General features: G+C 47.4%; 1 protein-coding gene across 8 annotated transcripts in view; it reads right to left on the bottom strand.

The window, feature by feature from the left end:
- OTUD5 (OTU deubiquitinase 5) overlaps nucleotides 1-10,619 on the bottom strand; it is a 23,986-nt gene that overhangs the window by 252 nt on the left and 13,115 nt on the right. For 3 of the 8 annotated variants that reach the window (XR_003043404.1, XR_003043401.1, XR_003043403.1), the window contains 7 exons: nucleotides 6,983-7,047; nucleotides 6,724-6,895; nucleotides 6,492-6,640; nucleotides 3,080-3,283; nucleotides 1,414-1,615; nucleotides 1,214-1,327; nucleotides 152-933 (listed from right to left, as the gene is read on the bottom strand). Coding sequence is in view for 3 of the 8 variants with exons in the window: in XM_025040429.1 (XP_024896197.1) it covers nucleotides 809-930; nucleotides 1,214-1,327; nucleotides 1,414-1,615; nucleotides 3,080-3,283; nucleotides 6,492-6,640; nucleotides 6,724-6,895; nucleotides 6,983-7,047 (1,028 nt within the window). In the remaining 5 variants the exon portion in view is untranslated. Of the gene's footprint in view, nucleotides 1-151; nucleotides 934-1,213; nucleotides 1,328-1,413; nucleotides 1,616-3,079; nucleotides 3,284-6,491; nucleotides 6,641-6,723; nucleotides 6,896-6,982; nucleotides 7,048-10,619 lie in introns of those variants that run through there. The other 5 variants (XR_003043400.1, XR_003043402.1, XM_025040430.1 and 2 more) reach the window with 5 other exon arrangements.

Here is a 10,619-nt window from a genome sequence, read left to right as displayed (position 1 = left end):
GATGGTGGTGGTGGTGGTGGTGGTGGTGGTGGTGGTGGTGGTGGAAGCGAAAGGAATGCAGTGAGGTCAGTCTCATTGTCCAAAGCCCGCATGACACCTGCCCTCCCTGCCCCCATACCCGGCCCTGGCTCCAACTCCAGACCCTGCCCACCTCCACAGAGCTGAAGGCCAGAGACAGCAACCACATCTCTGTGTCCCATGGCTTGCCTGCCCCCAAACCAGAGAGATGCCGCCTTCATAGAGCCAATGCTGTTGTCTATGTCATTTTGGATTGGTTGACTTTATAAGATAAAAGTACATTTTAATAAAGAAAAAAAATCAACATTGGAGGCTCAGACATTTTTGGGGTACTGGGAAGGGGAATCCCCCACTTCTTCCTCCCATCTCCCTGGCATTATTGTGCAGGTGGGGTGACAAGTTTCTTTCTGATCTTGGAAGGAATGGGGATCAGGGAGGCTTTCCTCTGAATGTCTCTCCTCAGGGGCTGCCTGGCTGCCAGTTGGTTTGTCTGTGTGCCTCTTGCCTACCTTCGGCACCCTTGCCCAAGTCCCCTGTGGAATGCAGGGATGGTGCTGTGCAGGGGGCAACAGGGCACGTCAGCTGGCGAAGAGACAGGTGATAGTGGTGGTGGCAGCGATGAGAGGGAGCGCAGGGGTGGGCCAGCAAGAGAAAAGTGGGGAAAAGGATAAGGAAGGGAGATAGAGTAGGAGGAAGACAGCTAGAGGGAAGAAAGTCAAAGAAGGTAGGGTGGCACCGGAGGGCAGGAGTGGTGGGAGTTGGGAGATGGTCTCCAGTCTCTGGGTCTCCATCAACTCTTGTCTGGGGGTGGATCTCTGTGCACTTTATTTTTCTTCATACTGTCTAGGTATTCCTGTTGTGACACTGCCAGCACCGATGCTAGGATTTCATCATCATCCCAGTCGTTCAGACCTGCTTAGGTAAGAAGAAGGGAAAAAGGATGATGGAGTACCCTCAGCCTGCCCTCTCCTTGCCCTTCACTGATCCCTGGCTCTGGAAAAATCCCATCCAGGCCATATCTTTAAGAAGGCCCCTTCTTAGTCTACAAAACCCCACTCAGAACCCCTTTGGGACAGATCCCTTTGACCTGAAAGGGAAGATGGCCAGAGGCTCCAGAGGCCCCCTCTCAGGACTTACTGCTGCTTCTCTCCCCAGCTCCCGGTTGGCCCCTGGACCTTAAACAGAGGAAGCTTACCGAAGGCAGAGGGGGACATCTGCTGAATGAGGGCCCGGCACTCCAGAGCAGGGTAGAGGGACACAAGGGGGGAAGTGGCCCGGTCGGCCCCTGCTGAGAACTGGCTGCTTGTACCTGGGGCAGATGGACAGTCAGAGGCAGGGCCCAGGACCAAGACAGCACCTCCTAAGCCCTGTATACTCTGTCAGCAAGTCACTGACCTGGTGCACTAGGTGAAGGAGGTTTGGCAAGAGCTAAGACAGTGCCTGGGGAAGAGGGCGTGATGCCCAGCTCGGCATGCAGCTCGGGGTGCTCAGGTGATGAGGCTGAACTCCGCTGCCGTGGGGACCGGCTAGTCCACTCCTCTAGGCCACTGGAGGCGGCTGCTGTGGCGGAACTGCACGTGGCGCTGGCTTTCCGGGGCTACAATGGGGAAGGAGGAGGTAAGCCAGTTGTGACCTTCCTCTGCCCCATCCCTGAGGGCTCGCTCCCTCCTAGAATCCTGGCTGTGATGTAGCTTCTACATAGGCCACCATCACTTCCAGTCACACGACAGACCACAGGACGAAGAGAAACTCCTTAACCCCCCTCACAGCTAATCTGACAGGAAACCTGTTACCTCCACCTTTATAATAGATCCACAGTCCACACCCAACTCTCCCCCTCCCTTGCTTATGCCATCAGCAGTGAGTTGGACTACTGTAGCAACCTCCTCCTCTCTAGTCTCCTGTTCTACCCTTGCCCCGCTCCCACTCCATTCTACACTCAGCAGTCAGGGAGATCCTGTTAAAACCTAAGTCAGATCCTGTCCCTTCCCTGCTCACAACCCTCCATGGCTTCTGCCTCACTCAGAGTAAAAGCCAAAGTTCTCACCATGGCCCACAGGCCCATTCCCAATCTGGCCCCACTGCCTCTCTAACTTCATCTAAAACATTCTGTTCAGAAACACTGGCCTCTGGCCGCTCCTGAATCCCACCAAGTGTGCTCTACCTCAAGGCCTTTGCTCTAGTTGGTCCTCTGCCTGCCCTGGCATAAGCACTTAGCTAAGTCTCTCACTTTAGCAAGCTTTTGCTCAAATTTCACCTGTTCTGAGGCCTACTATTTAGGCCTGTCCATGCTATTTAATATCGTGCACTCCCAGCCCCACTTGGCCTTATTTATCGCCCCCCGCCCGCCCCTTTACCCTGCTCTATATGTTTTTCAATCATACTACCTCTCAACTAATTTATTATGCTTATTATTTTATTTTACTCCACTCTGCAAAAATGTAAGCATCACAAGGACAACGATCTGGGCTTGCCTCACTCACCAACGTACCTTTGTACACCTAGAACAGTGCAAGGCACAAACCTACAATAAATATTTGCTGAATGAATTACTTGGCTCTGCCAACATCTATAATCATTCTAAACTTGTGATTCTTCAAATGTCTGTATGTCCTGCTTGCTCCCTGCCCTAAAATTTTCAGTCTTCCTGTATGAAGACTAACCAGAGCCCCCATTCTCCATTGGCCTCCAATCCAGGGTTAAGGGCCCCACTGATGCATCTGTCTCCTTCAACAGAAAAGGGACTATTGAGGGTGGAGTGGACTGGACCTGATTTTATATCCTCAGCACAAAGCCTGGCACCCAAGGACATTCAAAAGTTTGTCCCTCTGAAACTATCCATCGATCTCGCATGTCACCACCAATGATGCCCTCCCTTATTCCTTAGGAGCTTTTTCTGCACAATGCCAAGACTATACGGCCAAGATGAAGCAAAGACAGGGCTGGGAGCTTCCTTTTCTCCCAGATGTCAAAACTACTTAATCTTTTTCTGCCTGTTTGGGGGCAGAGGATGGGAAGTAATGGGTTCTTGGCCAGGGCAGTGACAGAGCCCAGGACCCACCTGGCTGGTGCCGCGGACCTGGCGGGCCTGTTTTTCCTGATCCCGCAGCCACTGTAGGTAGGATTCCCGAGCCACCTGCTCCTCAATGGCCTCATTCGTGGCCTCCCAGTCTGTGGCCCGCTTTTTGTCTTCCAGCATCTGCTGTTCAATCCACGACTCCTCTGATGTTTTTATGGCATTCTTCATCAGGGACTGCTCTGCAAACTGCAAAGGGGAAATCAGGTACGTGGAGTGACACTCTAAACTCTGGCTAAGAGCCAAAACTGGCTCAGGGAGGTGGACCCACAGGCCCAGAAGAGAGGAGACAGGAAGGCAGGAACTCTTACTAAGCACCCCCCTGGGCAGGCTGCCTATTCATCAGGGACTAGAGTAAGGCAGACTTGAGTGGGACTAATTGTTCCAAACTCCTACACTCAGAAGCCCTGCTCCCAACCCCAAGACACCTCAACTGAAGTACTAAGTCTGGGGCAGCCAAATGCCTTCTAGCCTAGACTGGAATTTAAAGAAGCTTCACCCAATGATGGCTCAATTTCATAATGCTGAGGCCTTCCTCACCTATGTCCAGATGGGACAAGGAGAAAAAGATCACCTGAGAAGTTAGTTGTGTGTGCACAGGGTAGAGAGAGCAGTCAGGTATTTAAGGGGACGAGGGGATAGTATCAGCATGTGAGGTGCTATGAGTTGTGGGACACTGTATGAGTACTCTTTATCAGACTGTGAGATACAACAACATTTTAAAAAACAAAATAATAAAAAATATCAGCACATATCCCAGGGAATAAATGTAAGTATTGTTCAGCAAAACTCTCTAACATCATTTTAATGCACATATACACACTGTACACCAATGTGTGTATGCATGAAATGATATAAAATATAATTTTTTTCCCTATGGATAATAGTCCAAAAAGTATATAAAACTGTTAGAACAAGTTAAAAATAGGCCCAAAAAAAATCTAAACACAATTTCATCAAAGAAGATATACGGATGACAAATATGTGTATGAAAAGATGCTCAATGACCATTTGTCATTAGAAAATTGCAAATTAAAACAACAACGCAGTACCTATCCGCTGGAGATATCGGTAAGAATTGTAGCTTCATAGATACGGATGGTTACATACAGAAATATTTCTAGATATGTGTATACACATATGTTAGTATACACATATACATCTCCTTACTCTGTCAGCTGAAAGGGCCTAAGAGCAAGAACACTCCTGTACCAAGGAACACATTCAGCACCCAGATCTTGGTTTCTAATAATATTCTCCAATAAATGGAACCAGGGTTCCTTGGAGAAATGGCTTGTTCTAGGGCCAGGATAGGAAATATACAAGACAAGCCTAGAACACCTTCAGTGCAAGAAAGTAAGGAAGTGCTCAAAACAACAACAAAAATAAAAACCAAGGACAAAAAAATAAAAACCCAAAAACAAAAATTAAAAAACATAAAACACCACCACAATAATGGGGGTATGTCAAAGAGACACAGGAACCAACCAAGAGAGCTTTCAATAGGCAAAACCAAAACAATTTGAGCATCAAAACAAAAATAGCATTGGATTATAACCCAAAATAAATAAATATCCATGAGTCCATATTGATATAAATAAATGATGAATAAATGGGGGATGAGACAAATCTCCCTTGCAGGAAGAATTCCAAAAAATTTATGCAGATATTCTGCCCTCCAGGAGATGGAGCATAACCCCTATTTCTTAAGTGTGGACTGTATATCAGTTCATAATGACTTCCTTTCAATATGGAAAAGAGGGTGGGGGAAAAGAGTGATTTTACAGAGGAGAAAACTTGACAAGTACTACTTAGGTGATCAAGGTCAACAGCAAGTCATAAGTCATGTTCATAATATATATTGCTGATATGTAATGAGAATGGCACTTTACCACTGTGATCTTCCTCTCTACAACCCATAACCCCAGTCTAATCATGAGAAAAACATCAGACAAATTCCAAAAGAGAAATATCCTACAGTATACCTGACCAATACTCCTCAAAACTGCCAAGGTCATCAAAAACATGAAAGTGTGAGAAACCGTCAGACAAGGAAGCCTAAAGAGACATGATGACTTTAGTTAATAATAATGTATCAATATTGGTTCATATATTGTAACAAATGTATCATGGTCATCCGATACGTTAATAATAGAGAAACTGTGTGGGGGGGGAGGAGGCTATATGGGAACTCTGTACTATCTTCTCAATTTTTTTGTAAACCTAAAATTGTTCTAAACAATTAAGTCTATAAATTAAAAAACTTAAAAGTGTTCACATTTTTTAAAAAAGGAAAATGAACAGAAACAACTTATCAAACCACAAAAAGTCATGGATGAATCTTAAATGTATAGTGTTATATGAAAGAAGCCACTCTGAAAAAAACTACATACTGTTATGATTCCAATTATATGACGTTCTAGAAAAGGCAAAATTATAGTCTATAAACAGAAACAAGGAAATTCGGAGAAACTGTCACAACCAAGAGGAGCCAAATGAGACACGACAACTAAATGTAATATGGTCCTGGATGGGATCCTGGAACAGATAAGATCATTAGGGAAAAACTGAGGCAATTTGAATAAAGTATGGTTTTTGGTTAACATATCAATATTGGCTCATTAATTATGACAAATGTACTATGCTAATAAGATGTTAATCATAGTGGGGTATATGGGAATTCTCTAATCGTAATAATTCTGTAAATCTAAAACTGTTCTAAAAGTTTATTTAAAAAACAAAACCCTATGTTGGTGTTAGGGTGTGTGTTTCCTATAATGAGACAGGAGCACTTTCTGTTTGTGGGAAGTGAAACCTGAATAGAAGATATCAAAACCCCCAAGCAGACAACTGTTTATGAGCGAGAATGAGAATCTGCCAGTGTGCTGGAAAAATGTACTGCCACCTTCTGAGCACCTACTAGGTACTAGGCCCAGCACTAGGCACTTTCTATATCAGCTGAGCTGCCAGCCCAGGTTACTTGCGTGTACTGCCCTAGGTCCCACAGCCAATAAGTGGTGGGGCCAGGTCTGTACTCCAAATCTCTGTGACCACAGCTGTCTTAACTGCTGAATTTCAGAGGAAGATCCATGTGGGTGCCAAGACACCCAGATTGAGCCCTAGGCTCATAGTTCTCAAATGTGATTCCATATCCTAAAATGCCAATCCTCAACAGGCACAAATGATGGATGGCCAGCTCTGACAGGCAAACTGAGACCACAGAATGAGCCCTAAGAGACCACATTGGGTGGCTCCCTAATTTTATAGAGATGAGACCTCAGGGGCAACTCAGAGAGGAGGCAGGACATTTTTGTGGACTAGGGGTAGAACTGAGACCCTAACAAAGGTTTCTTGCCTCTAAATCCAACAGCCATCCTAGGCACGAGGACCCACTTACCCCTGGTTTGAATGAAGGCAGGCCCAGCCCTACACCAATGGTGGCCTTGTTGGGATTCACCACTGAATTGTAGTGGATATTCCGATGGTAGCTGACACGGATGGGTTCATCCTCATTTTGATGGATCCCATGGAATGTGTTGATGGGTTCTACAGAGAAAAAGAAGGAAGGAGCATCCACAGTGGGCCAGACAGAGCAGGCTCGGACCAGACACGATTGGTTGCTCACCTACCCACCACAGAAGTACCTGTGCTGTACTGGTACACCTCCACAGGCCTGTTGTACATCTCTGCCATGGCCTGCATCTCAATGTGGTTGCCATGGCAGTTGTTTTTTCGTTTCCGGTTGATGTAGGTGGTAAAGTCTTCTGTGACATAGTTGGAGAAATAGTCAGCATTCTTCATCTGCAGAATAGATCAGAAGGTCAAGATTTGTGTAGGGAGAAGATCTTCCCACTCTGCCCCCACCCCAAGGTCTCTGCAAAGTCTCACCAGATAGTCCATACAGTGCTTTCGTACAACTTCATGCATGTCCTGGTCTCCATACACCTGGTCAGCTGTGGGGGCAGAAGAAAAGAGAGCTGGGATCAGAGCTGCCACCAGACAAAAGAGTTCTGAGTCATCCTTAGGGTGAAGGGCTGGGGGCCAGGGAAACTTCCTTTTCTATCCCAGGGCCTGGAGAGTTCTTGGCCTTGTGGGCTGGAATAGGGTCACGAAAAAAAGAGGCAGGCAGGGACAGTCTTTAACAACAAGAGAGTACAAATGAGAGGGACACAACCACAGGCCTCCTGAACAGATGACTGATTAGGGTTTGGCCAGCCACTCAGACGACTCAATACAGATTTGAAGTTCCATAAGTGGCCTTGAGCACTATCAATTCCACACACATCCCTTCACTCTTCACATGAGGAAACTGAGGCTTGGAGGATTTGTGGCTTGACCAAGTTCACACAAAAAGTCAGTCTATGACAAATTCAACTCTAGAATTCAGTTTTCCTGACTTCCCAGAGTCAGGATGCTCTTCGTAGGTTAAAAATAAAAGGAATAAAAAGAAGAAAAACAGCTGGGCTCTAAGCCCAGTTCTGCTAGGTACTAGTGAGCTAAATGACCAGAGGCAGGTGATCCAAGTATTCTGAGCCTCACCTGCCTCATGCGTAAAACAGGAACAAGCTGGATAACTCCCTGGCAGGCCTTCTTGTGAAACTGAAATAATGGGTGTAATGTGACCAGCACTGAGCTTGAGACAGAGCAGTCACTCAGTACATCAGAGTCCCCTTCACCATAGTAGGGGAGCCTTCTTTCTCCCTGGGATATTAAGGTGGGCTTGAAGACAAGGCACACCTGACCTCCACTGGCTAAGACAAAGAGGGAATTTCCCTGTGTATCCCTGGAAGACCAATGCTCTAATGGGATCTCCCTGGGGCACTGGGTCAGGGTCAGGTCTTGCAGGAAACACCGCAAACAGAGTTCTTCCATGATAGCCAGTCTACTGTGAAGAATTGCCAGAATGCCTTCCCTGCCCTCCCCTTCCCTCCCTGGAGGGTTATGTGAGATAAGGACAAAAAGGCTGCTCTGAGATAGAAAATGGGGCCCAAGGGACCTGAGGGCAAGGAGGCGTGGGGGTTGTGAAGGCGGGAAGGGGTAGCCCCATCACCGATGTAAACAAGGATGTGGGTTCTGCGGTCACACTCTCCATCCCCCCACAACCAGCGGCACTTCCAGCAAGTCACATGCCCTGTACACAGGCTGGGGGCCCCCTGCTGCTGCCTTTCTTAGAAGCCAGGACCACAGAACTATTGCAGCTGCCTGCCTGCCAGAGCTGCTTGACGAGCTATTTCTGTAGAATAGGCTTGGGTGCCGAAGACACAGTGCTGCGGGCAGCTGTAGTAAACAGGAACTAAGATGGGAGTGAAAGGGTTAAATAGGGGCCAGCCTGCCAGGCTCAGGGAGGTGGCTGAGCTGTTCCTAGGGAAGGATCAAGCGGCATTTCTAGGCTTGAGGGATCTACCTGGGCTAGATGCTGGGTGCCAAAAAAAAAAAATGGGAAAGAGAGACTGTGGGACAGGGAAGGGAGCTGGGGAAGAACCCCATGAGGGTCTCCCATTTCCCTGCCATTAACCCCTTTCCTGGCAGAAAGGCTCTGCTGCCTCCTAGCTGTGTGGCAATGGACAAGCCCTTAACCTCTCTGGGCTGCAAAGTCCTCATCCATAAAGTAGGGAGAATAACTCTTGTTCCTCTCATAGGGTGCTATCAGGGGACACTTGCCAAACATCTGAGGCATACTAGATGTTCAAAAAACAGGGCTCCATGTGTCATGAGGAGGATGGTGACTTTTCAAGTAGCTAGCCATCCACAAGTAATCCAAAATGTCATTGGAACCACTGATTAAGCCGTTCCTCATTTCTGTTGTACTTCCTCAGCCAGAGGAAAGCCCCAAACCTGGGGTCTAGGCTGTCCATTGTGTAGGCAGGACTGGCTCTCTACCTTTACTGATGCCAAAGAGCCAAAGACCCACCTTCCTTGCCCATACTGCAAATCTTTAGCAACCAAGTTAATGTCAAATCAATAATACAGGCTGCACAAAAACAGGGTCATTAAGTGTGGGCAAGGTATGACCTTCTTTACTTATCTGTAAAATATAAAACATCACCTTCTCTCAATTCTAAGATGCGCTGACGGGTGGTATGATGAATGTATTTAACCACAGCTAGGAGGAGGCACCTCACTGATAATAAAATACACCATAGTTTGGGGATCATTAATGTGGAAGAAAATGTGCTCCTCAGAACCAAGGACAAAGAGTAATAGTACCTCCCTAAGAAGGGAGAGTAGGATCTTCTCAATGATATAAGGTGGGAAAAATACCAAGCACACGCCAAGAACACAGGAAGTCGTCACTGAGAAGGTGCTTGCCTGACTTTGCTAGCCCGCTTCTGTCCTCCAGAAAGCCCTTCTCCTCCCAGAAGTTTGGCACAGGGGGCTAGGAGCCTGGCTGGACTTCCCTGTGGGGGCCAAGGTGGAGGAAAGGGCCCGATGGACCTACAGAGGTAGGGGAATTCAGAGAACTTGTTTTGATAGAAACTGAAACTCCTCTTCTTGCTGATGCTGCACTTGTGGGCAATCTGCACCTGCTCTCCCCTCCCAGAGTCCAGCTGGAAGAAGGTCCCCCACCACCTCACCTCTGTCCCCAACCCAAACAGGGCTCGGAAATCCTTCGTACAATACAACTGGTTCTCCCAAAGCCTTTTTATGTTCCAACTCATTCCATCCTCACCCCAAAAATCTCGACTTTACAGAGGAGGGATACTGAGGTATAGAAATGTGGCACAGCTGGTCCAAGGTCACACATTTGGGAGAGTGAAGGAGAGGCCAGGCTCACAAGGAGTAACTGGTGGTATCAAGCACTGATGCCCCAGGTGACATTACCACCCCCTCCCCAATCCAACTATCACCTTAGCCAGCTGACTCCCTGGGGCAAAGCCTGATCCTGTCTACCTCAGTTTCCCCACCAGCACAATCAGGAATCAGCTGGAAAGGCTGGGGATTAGGCAAAGATTACAGATATCAGAGGCTGTACTCCCCATGAGGACCACAGAAGTTAGCATGAATCTTACCTCCCCAGAACCCATTTCTGCCTTTTCTCTGAGCATACAGAGACACCAGCATAGAAATGCACATGTGCACACACACGCAGCCAGCAGATCCTGCCAAAGATGTTCCCTGAGGCCAAATTCCCACACGACAACCCTCCTAACTACAGACAACTATTGCATTCAACAAGTAGATGCCCTTGCCATCAATGAGAAAAGACTGAAGGCTGGACAAGATGCGAGGCTGTGAAACTGAGGACCCCGCCCCTACTTCCCAGCCTTTGCCAGGGGTTGGTGGGAAGGGGGGAAGAATCAATAGTGTTAACAAACTTGCTCAAAGCTCCCTCTGCTGGCTGCCTGGGAGTAGATCACCTAAACCTCTGCAATTCTTCCTCCTCGGGTTCCCTAAAATGTAGTCACTATTTGCTGAGGAGTTATGGGGAGAAGCAAGACAGGAGAACCTGGACTATCTAAAGGAGTTTAAGTACAGAAGTTTAAGTTTAGAGGCACCTGAGAACTGCCTCCCTGTCAGGCGGCTG

Source organism: Pteropus alecto, unplaced genomic scaffold (genome assembly GCF_000325575.1).
Source record: "Pteropus alecto unplaced genomic scaffold, ASM32557v1 scaffold669, whole genome shotgun sequence".
Taxonomy (NCBI): domain Eukaryota; kingdom Metazoa; phylum Chordata; class Mammalia; order Chiroptera; family Pteropodidae; genus Pteropus; species Pteropus alecto.
Note: the sequence above shows the minus strand (reverse complement) of the source record. Positions and strands in the feature narration are given on the sequence as shown.